This window comes from Labrus bergylta, chromosome 15 (genome assembly GCF_963930695.1).
Source record: "Labrus bergylta chromosome 15, fLabBer1.1, whole genome shotgun sequence".
Taxonomy (NCBI): Eukaryota; Metazoa; Chordata; class Actinopteri; order Labriformes; family Labridae; genus Labrus; species Labrus bergylta.
The window spans coordinates 13,635,243-13,651,001 of NC_089209.1; the positions used below are offsets into that span (position 1 = coordinate 13,635,243).

At 39.1% G+C, this 15,759-nt stretch overlaps 1 protein-coding gene across 1 annotated transcript in view; it reads left to right on the plus strand.

The window, feature by feature from the left end:
- The first annotated feature begins 6,022 nt into the window (after positions 1–6,022).
- The window catches only part of LOC109994170 (potassium channel subfamily K member 2), a 33,962-nt gene continuing 24,225 nt past the window's right edge, over positions 6,023–15,759 (plus strand). The window contains exons 1-2 of the mRNA XM_020647374.2: positions 6,023–6,488; positions 7,645–7,961. Of these exons, the coding sequence (XP_020503030.1) occupies position 6,488; positions 7,645–7,961 (318 nt within the window). The 5' untranslated portion in view covers positions 6,023–6,487. The remainder of the gene's footprint in view (positions 6,489–7,644; positions 7,962–15,759) is intronic.

Sequence of the window (15,759 nt, forward strand, 5' to 3'; positions counted from 1 at the left end):
ACTTATGAGTGGTAAGATATGTTGAGTTTCTGGATGATTGTACCGAGCAGAAGCATGTATAAATTAAAAAGTAATGGCCCAAGGACTGACCCTTGTGGGACCCCAGAGATAATTTTGGTTTCTTTAGATTTACAGCTGCCAATAGAAATGTAAAACGTCCTGTCTTTTAAATATGAAATGAACCAGTAAGCCAGAGTGTCTGTGTGACTTATTATTTTACAGTGAAACTAAGACTCTCCAGAAACAGAAGCCAAACAGGCACTCATCAAGTCTGAAAGTTAACGCTCATAGTTGATTTCCATCAGAAACTGTCTGTCATACATATTTAGGACAGTTTAACCCTGATGTTGAAGCAACATCCAGACAGTCAGAAGGATATCAGACTTGACTTGAAACTCTTCTGTGCAATCGAAAGCAATACTCTTGACCTTAACCACTTTAACTCAATCGTTATCCTTTAAAATCATGTTTGGCTCAGTTGCCTGATGGATGCAGATCCTACACTGTCAAATTATTATTATTTCAGCACAAACTGCTCGCAGATTTTCTCCCCTGCTCTCCAGGCATTTATACTTCAAAGCACTGCAGGCACCAGGGTGAGTTCATGTTCTGTGTGCATCTGTGTACGTTCGCAGGTGCCTCACCGCTTGAGTTCCCTTTTACTTTCTTTTTCCCAGAACAATGCAATGCCTTGGTACATGCAACATACCGTAAGAGGAGCTTCAAACATCTGATATCTGCTCACTTAAGTACAAATAGTGTAAAAAACTGTCATCCGCTCTCAGTTCAATCAGATTTGTTGATCTCAGTGACAGAAATCACTTTTCAAAATGTCTCTGTAAGATAAAACATAGGCCTCTCTCTTTACTAATATGCCTAATAGATACTTTTTGTGCCTGTAGAAGCATTCACCAACTCAAAAATGGTGTGTTCTCCTTAGCAACTTTCAGCACTTTTTAGAGTAGATGCACTTTACTTTGAGCAGAATTATATCACAAGTGTGAAGGGGGACTGAATTGCACACCATATTGATATGTTTGTTATTCCATTACAGGTGGAAGATCAATCTTAAAGCATTTTTTTTTTAATTGGACAAAAAAAAGCACTGCTTGTAATTCTCTGAGGGTGAGGAAACTGCAACCTCGGTTGAAATATTTCAGGTAGGTTCAGCAGGATTTGTTGTAGCGATGTTTTCATTTGTCATACCTTGGACACGCCTAAACAGTTTTCACTATGCAAGCTTGCAGGCAAGAGTATAAAATATGTATGTCTAATCAATATGAAGTTAAACAAGTTCCAGCATTTTTGTTTGCTTATATTGCAAGCCATCTTGGGTTTTTTTCCCCAACAATGCTGTCAATGCTGTAAATAGACTAAGACTATTATTCATTATGTTGTTGAACCTTTTCCTATTGAGTTTACGGTATGTTATGTTGTCAGTATTACTATACATTTTAAAGAGGACATATTATACCCCATTTCTACCTTTTCAAACAGTCCCCTGTGGTCTAATGAAACATCTGTGCTGTGCTTTGGTCAGAATATAACATGACTCAATTTATTTATCAGAATCCCACTGTGATGTCACAAGGAGAGCAAATTTGAAACGGAGCATTTTTATCTGTGTTTGTAAGACTTATGCAGATCACAAACAAAGGACTGGATGGGCTTGTTTCACATTTTGAGGGTCAGTAGAGTCTCAGGTTACCCAAATATATGTTCAAAAACACTGTAGAAGTGGATTTTTCATAATAGCTCACCTTTAACGTGACTCTTAGAGCTGCTCAACTTTAACTTCTATAATGAACATAACCACTCCTCCCTGTTTCATCATCATTACAGTCGCTATGTTAAAATTAGGCTGAACGTCTATTATCATACCTAGCTGTTACTCAATACTACACATTCTTTTTCCATTATTCCTGATATTGTTGCTATAAATCTACTTATTGATTGTATTTGTTGTTGTTGTTGCTCTGTTTGTCCCTATCCATCTCTTTCTTTCTGCATCTCCCTCTATCCCACTTTAAAAGCCCAACACAGTTTGGGTAGATCTTGTTTGAAGATGGATGCAGTTTCTTAGCTCTTAACTTGGCGTTTCATAACCTCCTCTCCAACTCTGACCTTCTTTTGTTTTTTAAGTCACTTCTGACTCTAGCTATAACCACTTGAAGGTCAAAATGTTTTACTTGTAGGTTAAATACAGTAGTCAACAAACCAATTGGTCAGCTTATACATACAGTCTATGACTGAGATTAAAGTGTTTTGAAACTGATCCCTAACTCTCTGTTCATAACATTTAATATAAATATATAGCCACTAACTGGAAGACACCTCAACAACGATCACAGCACCCCTCAAACATTCACAGCTATATGAAGTTAAACATTCAAACTGCAGGCTTTTTTAAAGAAAATAAACAGAAATAACTAATCCATTGAAAAGCTAATACAACTTAATCTAGAATTTAATTTCTAATTCATGTTCCTGTATGAAAGCACTTTGTAAGGTTACAGGTTTATTGTGAAATGGCTTACTACACATTCGTCTGGCCCTTTAGGGGACATCACTATGTTAATGGAGTCCATCGATACAACACTGACACTGATAATAAGATAACTTTCATGTAGCAAAAACAACATGATCTCATTACAGTACAGGTGCTGTCACGTTTGAAGGACACTGTCAGCAGATTTGGACAAGAAATGCTGAAGCATGATCTACTTCATGAGGAGACTGAATGAGATGACAAAGGGACAAATGCGTTCAATACCCTGATTTCTATTAGATGATTCTTAATTGAAACTCCAGAATTCACTTATTGCCCCTCCTAAGCAAACAAGATTACTTCCCATGAAGAAGAAAATGCTCATCAGTATAATCTACAGTGTAAACTGTTTCTCTAGTTGGTTGAGTATCTCACATACAACCAAGGATAAGATGGTTTAAAAGATAATGAAAATTCAGCTTATTTAAAGTATAACTTTGTGGACCAATTACATTCTGCTCTCTTGTGAGTAACTTCACCACACAGCGTAATAACTGAGAGCAAACAAACTTGAGCAGGCAGACAATTTAGAGATAAACCTCCTGTGTCATTACAGTATCCTATATGACTGAGGCAATAATGGATTCTTTGAATTGATATTTCCCTCTTCTCACCTTGATGAGAATTATCATTGTGTTGTCTGGCTGCCAAATTCATCATAGCTTGGAAATAATCAGAAAAGGAAGAAGTGCTGAAAAGGAGAGCATTTTTATGATTTAATAATTTTATTCATGAGGTTCACCTGGCCAAAAAAAGGGGTTTGACAAAACTAGTAGAAAATGTTAGGCTTAAAGTCACAGTGACAATGTCAGAAACATTTTCATACTGAAATTCTTACAGCGCTGGACATGATTAGATGTTGTACCTCAGCTTGCAAAATATGACAGCATCAAAGGTAAGGGGTCTTATTTTAGGTTATTATATATTTCTATACTGTACATTTTATAAGGTGTATTCACCTTGATGATTTGCTAATGGATCCCACTCTTCCCTGACCTGTGACCTGATTTTTGGACATCAAGCAAAAAAAGAAATCCATCTTAGTAGTTTCACAGGTACAATAACCTCTGTTTGACAACACGATTATTGTACGATTAATACAAACTCAAATGCTTTCGATGAATAATTGATGTTATCTGCCATGTTCCTCTCCATCAGGCTCTTGGCACTGCGGCTCACTTCACTAACAGTACATTGCCCTGTAAAGAGAGACACACAGCTTTTTCTAAGTGCCAAATAAAACAACCAAAAGTAGTTGTACCATCAAAACCATAGGGGGATTCTCTGTGTTAATAAATACTGCTGTCAGAAAATAAAATCATCCAAGCCAACACCAAAAGCTTTGCAAGACAGCAAACAGCCTCATTCATTGTGAGCTTTACTGCAGGAGCGTTACCATAGCAACATCCAGCACTCAAAGTACTCATCGAAAGTCTTTGGTTGAAATTAAAGTTAATATTGCACAAGTGAGGAGTTTCTACCCCTTGGCTAACAGTGCTATGAAAGGGTATGACACAGAAGCTGGAAATATAAGACCAGCTGTACGACACAACATAGCCTCTTTGTACTTGTGTGTGATTACAATTCAAAACTGAAATTATTTAGTGTTGTTACGTAACTAATGGATCACATGGCAGGTCAAGAAATAGCTATAAATGTAATGTTTTAGGGAGGAATGGGTCAAACCATAAAGCTGACAACAGTTCCACTTACAGGATGATGGAAGATGGAGTCTATGTGCAGGCTAGAGGCTTCACTGCCAATTAGAAAGGAGGAAGAGATGGGCAGGAAAGGAAAGGAAAGGATGGAAGTGGATACAGGAAAGGAAAAAGTCGGCGCAAACTGCCAGATGAACCAGCAATTGTCTGAATCTGGATGAATTCCCCTGAAAGCAATTTAAAAGGGGGAGCACATTGTGTGCGTAAAAACATTTCATGGTTTTATTAGGGTCAACGGGCAGACTACAATCTATTTGTCTTCTATTTTATCCAGCACATGCAGCTTCTATTAGACGGAACTGTCAGCAAAAGTGGGGATTATGTGCTTTTCTCAACATTATCTTTCGTGTTGCACTTGGACACATTTTCTTTTTTTTTATTTATTGACACGGGGGCGGGGGGTCTGAGTGTGTGCATGTGTGTGTGTGTGTGTCAGAACTAAAGACTTACACAGCTGCGCAAGTCTCACTCAATTCAGTTAGCGGAGCTCATGCAAATCAATATTGTGGACACATACCTTTTCTTTTGCAACCCTACCCCCACCAATACACACACACATACACACACACACACACATAAAGCAGATAAAAAGTGACTGAACAATAGCTGACAGTCATTTAATTGAAAATGTCTGTCGGTCTGGGTTATGTCATACCTGTATGCCAAGGTGGATGATAAGTCTTTATCAGGGACATTAACCACACACACTGTCTCACTCATTCACATGAATTTGGTCAATGCACTGACAGCCGACCTTCAGGGCATGAAACCACTGCTGCCTGAAGTCCGCTCCTTCTTCATGATAAGCTGGCTGCTGCCTGGATGTGACATGAGAGCTTGTTACTGGATGTCACCAGTATAAATCAATGATCCAGCAGGTAAAAGGCTCTCTTTTCCCCTTCAAATATAGAGATGCCCTTGGGGAAGAATACAGTGGCCACCAAGGGCCATGGGCTGTGACAGCCCAAAAGATTTACTCTAAACTGGGCTGAAAATTCCCAAGAAATGCAAATATTTATACAGGCCTGGAGGAACTTTGTTGTTGCATTATTTATGTTTTGTGTCTTTGCAGTGTTATTGAACCATTTGTTTTGGCTCACGATTCTGTGGTGGCTGTGTGGAGCAGGTTGCCGTCTTGTTTGTAAAGATGATGGTTCGATCCCTGTCTGAGAGTCACTTTGACACTTAGCATGGCAGCCTCTGCAGTAGGTGTATGAATGGGTGAGTAAATGGGTGAATGTGATGCGCTTTTATAGAGCAAACGCAACAGGCGAAACGCTTTGTTAGCTCACAATAAAAATATTTTTATTGTGAGTCATTTTCAGTGTTTTTAGACTTTTAGGGAATCTAAAGACTTTGAAAAAAAGGAAAAATTTAAGATCCTTGCAGTTTACTTGCCCTTTTTGCTCAAGGTAAGTACCAAACCTAGAAAAAAAGGCAATGGGAAAAAATGGGAATATCCTCCTAAGCCTCTGCAAGTGGGATCTTGAGCAAGGCACTTTGAGCCTAAATGGCTGCTCAAACAGCACCTGGGGAAGGCAGTATTCAGAGCAGGAGCTTACTTGGATGATGCTTGGAGAACAAGAGTGATTCATAATGTAGCCTATAACCACAGTGCACTTACCTAAGGCATCTAAACACTGAGTTGAAGCCCTTTTTTTCTCCGTCAACATCTCAACTGTGAGGGCGTTTGGATCCCCAGCTTGTCCATCCTTTGTAAGGTGAAAATCTGCAGCAGGTGTTGAGCAGCAAAGAAGCTTCTCTCTCTCTCTCTCTCTCTCTCTCTCTCTCCCTCTCTCTCTCTCCAGCAGGAGAGGAGCGCACGCTGTGCACAGCAGCAGGCGGAGATGAAGCGCCACTGACCCCCACCACAACACACACACACACACTCATCTGCGTCCGTCCACAAAGGCACCCAACCAGAGCCATGTCTACGAATAAACACACGACTTTCACGGAGGCGATTTTCCCCCCTTTTTCCATTTGTGCCCCGTCGTAGCGCGTCTCGAGGTTGGAACGAAATGTTCTGGATGTATTTTCTCCGGAGAGTGTGAAAGTGGAGGGAAGCGCAGTTAGCTGGAGCCATGTGGAGGGCGGACACATCCCTTGGTGGGAGCACCGCGGGCGAAACACGACATTGAGAGGGGGACAATATTTGCATCTTTCTTTCGGAGAAAAAGATCCGTCAATGAGGAAACACAGAGAGGGGAGATGGTAGAGAAGTAAGTGCGCTTACAACTAGTTTCAGTTCAGAATCCCATTGATAAAAAAAATAAAAAAATAAAAGATGACAATATTTTGCACGACTTGTATTGCATCTCTTAATTATCCCTCTTTAAAGTGATAATAAAAAAGGAAATAAAAAATGTAAATATGTTTCTGGGTACTTATAATGACTTTCTCGTTCAGTTTATCGTCGCATCTCTTTTTCAGTATCATTCCTATTTTATAGTGCTGCATGCATTTTATTGTAAAAGTGCGACACTTTTGCATGTGATGCTTGATTTTAAGAAACCCGGACAGATCTGGCGAAAATTCTCGTGCAGTTGGGTTGATTATAATACAGAAATATTTTATTTCATCTGCTTCTGGCCAACCCTCTCCTTAAATTGTTTACTGTTCAATTTTAGGACCTCATGGGGGATTATGTAATTGCATCAACTGAAGCAAGCTGTTGGGGAAATGGGATTGTGACAAGAAGTTTTACATTTTTAATGAGCTTTCATTCAGTCGTTATGCCCTTTTCTAAGAGGATACCAGTCTGCTCGTTTTCCCTATTATACGGTTTCTATCATTTTTTATTGTATAGGCCTACTCAAAAAATAAATAAAAACAAGTTTGAGTATTTTATATTAAAGATCCCCATTTAGATTTAAAAAAAAAAAAACAGTATCAAGTTATCATATAACTTGTGTGCACAAATAGCCAGTCTTCAGAGACATTTTTAACATAGTTCTCTGTGTGAATGAAGAAACTCCCATGAAGGTAAAATAACAATTGAACTGTAATTAAAAAAAAATTACCCAAAAGGAAAACTATTTCAGAACAAAACAAAACTGTTAGCGTTACAATAGATAGCCTACCAACTTAACTGTTAGCTTAACAGTAAATACAAAACTTAGCTGTCAGCCAAACTGTGTTAGAGTGAGTGAGTAAACTAGATTCTACTGTTTCAAATACACAAGTGAAGGTCAATAATACAAAAATACCAGTCTGTAATGTTAGTCAAACTGTTTCCTATAAAGAGTCATTAGCTAAACTGTTTTAGAAACTAAACTGAACCTTAAGGTCATCACTTTGGACATTCAGCCTATTTGTACTAAAAGTGTTGGAGCACTAAAAATGGGTGATTGACATAATTGGCTTCCTTTCTCTCAGTGGCCGCACCTGACCTTCTTGACCCAAAGTCTGCCGCCCACAACTCCAAACCTCGCCTGTCCTTCTCGGCCATACCAGCTGTTCTGAACACTCCAGATGACGACGAGTGCGACACCCGGACTACCGTCATGAGGTGGAAAACTGTGTCAGCCATCTTCTTCCTGGTGGTGCTTTACCTCATTATCGGGGCAACAGTATTCAAAGCGCTGGAGCAACCTGATGAGACAGAGCAGAAGAATGCCATCCTTCGGAAAAAAATAGATTTCCTGATCATGCACTCCTGCGTGAACTCTTCCGAGCTGGAGGATTTGGTCAAGGTAGGTGGAGGCATCAACATCATAATTAACAAACCTTTTCTCTTCTGCAGGACCTTTTGCTAAGGACTGAATCTTACACTTCAGTCCTTCTTAAACTGTGTTTCATTTTGTTAGTATTTTTAAGGTGTGTGTGTGACACGGTTTATGGCTGGTTTTGGACCAGATTATTGTGAGCATTGCAGTTTTGGTTTGTTTTTTCAGGTTTTCTGTTTCTCTTGGAAGCATTTTTACAAATTCGACATTTTTTTAAACTTGTATACTTCAATTTCTTCAACTCTTTTTAGCATGTCTGAAGTCATGCTCCTTACCTTAACCACATGTTTACTATTTTAGTCAAAGGCTGCCCAAAATGTACCACAGAGGTCACTACTAATTAAACCCAGATCAAGTTCTTCGGGTCTAAACTAAATTCGGAAATGTGGAAAAAACTTATTGTAAACGCAAATACAAGCATTGCTGAATATGTACAAATAATGTAAAAGGATGAATCCTGTAGCCTAATAACTGTTTCAGTAAATTAAGCTCACTGTTGAACATGTAGTCAGTGGAAAGAGATTATCTCCAAAAAATATAAACCCTAAAAATATAGCAGGAGGAAAGAGGAGCATCAGAAATAAATGTTTATTATGAACATGATGAATGAATTGAAGAAAAGAACACTAAGATCAAGCTCTTCAGGCTAATCTTTCTGCAGATGGCTTTTATATCAAAGCTTTTGATGTTCAAGGACTTTTGCATTTTAATCATGTCCAAGGTTTGCTGAAGTGGCAAGTGAGCAAGTAAGAATGTACTGGAAGTATTTAAGTAAATACAGTATGTATATAAAGGTTAGGTAAAGATTCTAGGCCCTGTGCATATGCCTCCCCCACATTGATCCTTCTTACGTGACGGTTGTATACCCTATGGCCTTAACGCTCCAAGTCAGACTTCCTTGTGTGAATTGCCACGTTTGTGTCTGTACAAACGTATGCATGGATCTGTGTGTTTGTGTTTGTCAGTATTCCACCTCTCCACCTCAAATATCTTAAACACAGTAAAGTTTTGAACAGGCCTGACAGAGACACAGGCAGAGAGAGAGAGAATATATACATCCTGACTTAAGCCTACAACTTTGGCATCCAATCTACGCCGTAGTGGCCAACGCCATTGTAGGCATTATACTCGTTAGTTGGTGTGTCTGTGTAACTCTGCAGTACTCCAGCTACAAACACAAGTTGGCAGTGCAATTTCTATGCTAGTTGTATCGCCAGTCTCTGCATCCTCCACATTCTCTGCTTGTTTGTGTACAAGAAACCATGGCTACTCAAACCGCTGATTATGTTGGACTTGGATATGATAAATAGCAACAGTTGAGGAAAATGCAATTATATCAAAGAAGAAAATAGAGGAGACATCGGAGGAGAGTTTATGGGTTGAATGGATGGAATAACTTGGTAGCATTGTTAGCTCAGGCTACTAGTTCGCCTACGTTTAACACACAGAGGTTCATGATACGAAGAACATATTCATCGTATTGTCATAGTTCGACTCGGTATCCCGATGTTTTGCATGTGGTGCAAGCTCGGAGAGGAAAATTTAGACTAATCATAGAGCTTGCGGGCTGCGCCTTTGTGACTTGTACTGTAGTAACATATTGGAGGAGGAGCATTTCAGGTTACGTTTGTAGGCGTCTGCGTAGGTCCAGGGCTACGTGAACCTACCAGCATAGATACGACGCAGTACAGTCCTATAAGTCAGGCTTAAGGCCGAGAGAGATGCAGAATTGAAGAGAGAAAAATAGCAATAAATCCTGCCTGAGGAGAGATAGAGAAACACTGCACACAGACAGAAAGTCTGTAGGCATATACAGTATGTATGAAGCTGCAATTAAAAGCTCATCTCATTTAGCTGTATGTTCCCAAATTAATGGTTGCTATGGTGATGGAAACCACTCTTCACACTGGAAGGAAACCAGCATATACCCAGAGACAACCCAGACTTACAGCAAAAGGCCTCAGCTGACAGCCAGCTTCGTATCCATAAACTTTACCCAAATCTTTAAGTACATACATTTTACATTACGAGGATGATTCAACGGCAAGTCCCTCACATAACCTTCCTGTTTGGCCGCATTGCTAGCCAACAGGCCAGTTCAACCAAACAACACCTGTTGAAATGTGCCTACTAGCAGAGAAGCATGTGGAAAACCTGGGAGGTAGAGTATATTTTTATGTTATTTTTTTTCTGTCATGAATGGTTGTTGAGAAATATTAACACATTTTTCTATCTGATCAATCACAAATACTAAAAAAATTGATCTGTACTGATAAAGGTCCTTTAAAGAATATACATTTTATGTGAGGACTATGATCATCAGCTTGTTTACACTCAGATTCTCTTTAATTGTCAGTAAACACTCAATGTCTCTACACAGATCATACCAAAAAGTGAAGTGCAAAAGGCCACAATTACTTGATTGTATCCCTAGCATGTGAAAACATGTGCACTAGAGTGGCCTATGTAAAAAAACAACAACAACAGCACAAACCATAAATCTATACTGTGACTGCCAATGCACTTTATTGTCTTTCAGCAAGTCTGTAAATGTGAAAGGAGATTCTAGAATCCAGCTTAATGACCGCACATGAAGAATACATTTTTAGAACAAATCAATTATTGGTTGAATTTGGGCTGTGGTGGTACTGTTTTGTGGGAAAATTGGCATATGCCTTTTCCAAAAAAAACCTCAAACTTTAAGACGGAATAGATTGTAAAAAAAAGTATCATAGTGACTTATTAAACCATTCTCCAAAACCACTTACATTATATCAGTATAAGTGTTGGAGAGAACCAGCGATGATAGACAAACATCTTGTTATTAACTTGGTGAGACAGTGGCAGTTTGGCTGAGACCATGGTTTAGTTTAAGTAAGTAGAATTAAGTAGTATACTGATGTCCACATCCACAGAATAAAAGATTGGGTGCGTTCGAATTGTCCCTCCTATCTGTAAACGACTCCACCATACCCACTTCTAAATTGTCAGGCTCCAAAAACTGCTTCCTTCATTGAGTGAGCCAACAGACGTAACTGGGTTCACAACTCAGTATGGATTAGTGGATCTCACCATCAACCCAACTTGTCAGGGCTGATGAAAAGCATTTCCTCTTGGGGAATCTAGCTGGTGTGGCGGAGACGTGAATGATGATTACTTCAGTAATGTACCAGAGCTGAAAGGTCTTTAAGTCCCAAGGGAAGCTGATTTGTCCACCCATGCTTATTTTGGCCCCTTGCTGAACCATTTTCCTGATTCTGTTCAGCACAAAAAAAGGACCTCCGAATGTCCAAATGTCCTAAAGGCTCAAAGCAAGAGTTATATATGAGCAATACCAAATGCTAAAGCTTCTATTTTATTCTGTTTACAATGTGCAGAATGTATCATTATCATTACAAAGCAGCTCATTATAATGAAGAAACTGTCTTGCTGCTTTAACAGGATGAGATCGTCCACATTATATAAATGTAAAAAATACCACGGACATGTGAAGTCTTGATCTTATTTAGTGTAGCCAGAGTATGACAGTGAGTGAGCATTAAAAATGAACCATGAAATGAAGAGCTCAGCCAAGCCTTCCTTTTACGCTTTTAGCCCGTATAGCCCTATCTTTCTTCAGCAAGTATAGCATAGCGTAAGTAAGCGATCTGTCCTGTATGTGGGCTTTGAGCCATTTGAATCACACTGGCATTAAGATGAGCACAATCCAGCTGGTTTCTGTGTCTGAACTCTTACTGCAACGAGTTAGACATATTCCTTTTTAAAATATTTAAAATATTAGAAAATGTTCTTACTTTAATAAGATACTTGATTAATAATGATGTCTCTTGCTGATGCATCTCTGGGCTGCATGAATGGCATAGGCCTAATTTGTAGCACTTCAAAATGATGTGGTTCAAATTTGCCATCTTTGATATTAACCATTCAGGAGATTAAGACAGTGAGTCTGTTAGTGAAATGTGTACTGTTAGTACGTATTTTCATGGATTCATTCATCTTGATAATTTTGTGGACATATCTTTAAATTGTGTCAACCATCTCACAGTAATTCTACTTTTGGGTCTGTGAAGCTGTAACCTTATATGGGTGAAGCACCTCAGTAGTAGCAGATCTATAAATGGATAGGAGCCAACTATATGTTGTCAGCAACTGTTTGTTAGACAGAGAGTCTACATCTGATACGTATACAAATCAGTGTCATGTCATCTTTATTGTTTTATAGTGATGTACCCAAATGGGAAGGAATTTGTGGGCTGTACCTTCTAGCAGAATATAAGCCACACTGTGTGATGAAGATTTTGCTATTTTGCCCATGATGGCCACTTTGCCAATGATTGTCAATGATTGTGTGAGCTTGGTCAGCATGGGTCAGCGATGGTCTGCACTTTGTCAGCCATATGTGTGTTGTGTTTCTGTGTTGTCTGACCATGGCTGAATAAATCTAAGATGATCCACAGTCTGTTTCACGATTTCATCATTGTTCATCTACGACAGAAATAACCCCCACCTAACATGTACTGTAGTTGTTAGTTAAATATTCATGGTTTGATTGAATACAAAGTTGCTAACTAAGTGGAACCTTATTTTTGTTTTGCTGGTTTCAAATGAAAGCTCCTCTACATTGAATTGTCCTCTGTGCTGACATTCAGTGACATTCACAGTATAGACTCTGACCATATTAACACTGACCCAAGCTGACATAAAGTACTTTTTATTAAAGTTGAATTCCCTCACTGTATATAAGTGAGACTGAAGGGTTGCACTGAGAGGGCTAGTATGTGTTGTTAAGATGCTTTGTGTCGTATTTGGACACTCCTGTGGATACTGTGGACAAAGTCGAAACCTCTTTTCTCTTTGCTGCCTTCGTCTTGTACATATTGTAAGTAGTATTACATAACAACTACAAAAACCTCATCCTGCTTTCTTTTAACAAAAGTATCACTCACTGTGAATCTCTGCTGTGGAAAAGGCTGTTCTTTCAGTGAGTAAGATGCATCGAATAAACTTTACTCTGATTCTTTTCAAAGTAGCCTGCTCAACGATGAGATTAAGAAAATTGCCACTTAACAATACATCTACTTTCTGCTGGCTTTCTAAACGTTGTCACTGATGTACACTTGATTCTCTTCTTCTGTTACATTTCATAATCTGTTGTTTTTGGCTGCTGTGAGGGCTTTAGACTGAGGAAATTAAAAATGACATAAATTCTTCATCTGACCTAAAAATGGCAACGGTACCAAATCTTAAGTGTTCGTGCTTTTCTTTGGTTACCCTGCATGCATTTTGTATGCACAATGAAGACAGTCAGTAAGACTGACTGTTATGCATTTATGAAATGCAGTTCCTGTACATATTTCATGAAACACGCTTGTTTAATCATGAGAAAGCTCCATGTAACTGGTGCAAATAGTACAACATCAATAAAGACATCAATAAAGACAAGCTGTGTTGCCAGTTCTGTGTGTGGCATTGCTCAATGACTAACAGGCAGATGTGTAGTTTAGGAAGCATGTTGAGCAAGAATGAATAACATGTCAAAATAAATGTGACATATCCCCCCCCCCCCCCCCCCCCCCCACACCCTCCTCCCCTTGTTGGCTCTTAATTGTTTTTGGTTGGATGTTTATCTCAGCTGTCATATTCTGAAGCACACCACTAATTTCCTTGTGCTTCTCAGCCCATCTCGAACCACATTCCCACTGGGAGACTGTGCATTATCTGTTACTTTTCTTCTTCTCCACTTCAAGTGGTTTCAGAATCCATGTAAACCCATCAGGAAGTGTATCCAACCAGATGAGCCTCTGGGTCATCAGCTACTTTAGCTTCTTTCTTTTTTTTGCCAGGACTGATACTGCTAGCCACGTTAGCAACATGGCTCTAGGGATGGCAACACCCATCGTTATTGCGGAGCTACTGATCTTAATACATGTTTCACTTAGATATGAGCATGATGTTAGATGTTAGCATTCAGTAGCCTACATTCCTGCTACAAACTCTTTTGTCCTGACCAACACATTAAATCAATATGTACATATACTGCAGTGGCATCCAGATAAACCAAAATATTGATCAACTGAGGTAAACAGTATCTTGTTTGAATAAATAATGAGATAGGATTAGAGAATATGGTAAATGTGAAACCTATTTATGCCAAATGCCAGCACCTTAAATGTGAGCATTAAACTACTCTGGTGTTAGAATTTGTATTGAGGATTCTTGGTTATGAATCATGGGCTATTTGGTAGTGAATACTGAAAACTGGAAGAGTCTATTGTTGTAGATATTTTATGTTTAATGTCAAGCTAGACAACCTGATTGAAATTGGAACAACCCCGTGCAGGTAAAAAACACAGTGTTCCATCTCCTTAATTCTCAAAAAGATAATTGGGGGCAAACTTTCCTCTGCTGTTTTGTAGCTTTTTAAATGTTTGTTCTCAGGCAAAGCATGACTCCCTTTGTCAGAAACCCTTTCTGCCCTCAGTCAGTCTGCACTCATTTCAGTCAAATACAAAGTACTGGAGCTCAAAAACAAACTGAAGAAGCAATGAATAATTTGTGTCAGATTTTAAGCTCACTAAAAACTGGGCAATTTGCCTGAAGACGACCACAAATTAATGTTTTTCTAATCCTATCAGGCTCATTTGAGCCATTTTATAAAGAATAGACAACACAAAAAAGGTGCATACTTTTTGTTTTTGCCAGACAGCAGTCAAACCAAACACCTCTGCCCATCATCCATCACACAGTCACCCAGTGAGTTCAGTAGCCTTTCAGCCAACTCATTCTCTTCTGATGATTTATTGATAAACAGCTTCAATACAGGTGTCCCCCACTCACTTTTAATTAATTATGTATACACAAACGCACACACATCCACCTCTGTAGACTCCTGCAGATCAAAAGGCAGTCAGCAGAGGATTGAGGAGAGATGTGCTCTCAAAGGGAGTAATTAAAAAAGTGAGTGCTGTCAGAAAGCTCCAGACGATTCAATCTCTCGTGGCTGTTTGGCTCAGTTTGGAGAACGCCAGTATGGTCCACAAATGATCCTGTCTTATTATTCCCCGTGGCCATAGTAAGTATGCAAACGGCTGAGTGCCAGGACAGTGATTCAGTATGGATGCTTTGGCTGACACACAAAGGGACTGACTGAGCCAATCTGATCTGATTGTGTGATTTGCTAAATGATGGTTTTAGAGGCACAGTGGATGCATGAGTTTCAGGATTTTATCTTTGAACCGTCTCCTTTGTGTTATTTGGACAAGAACACGTAACTATTTATGTGTTCACATTTTGTACATTGTGTTTACTGTGTCTGTAAATACCAGGATGAGACAAATACTGTCACATTTTGTCTCACAAGTTACACTTGAAATAGCTCCCTCTGGATTTGTAGTTTTTTGTTTTGTTCACTTAGGACTTTATTATAGTAGCCTATCACCTTATATCAGCATATAATCATAAATCATAAATCTGAAGCCTTCATTGTTGACAAAGCTGTTGAGGAGCAGGTCTTCGACATCAAACGCAATGGATCTTCTTTTTTTTTATCGTCCTTTCAGAATTGTCTGGCAGATCGGTTAAGTGGTGTTGTGTGCGTCAGTCACAGTGGTGTAAGGTAGTCACGACAGGCCCCAGTGCAAGCTATTTTGATGGGCCCTAGTGCACGCTAGTTACAGTGAACACACACACACATACACACATGATTATTTAGGGCTAACTTTATAGCTTCAGATTTTGGCCTGAACTAGCTACATCACATGATCAC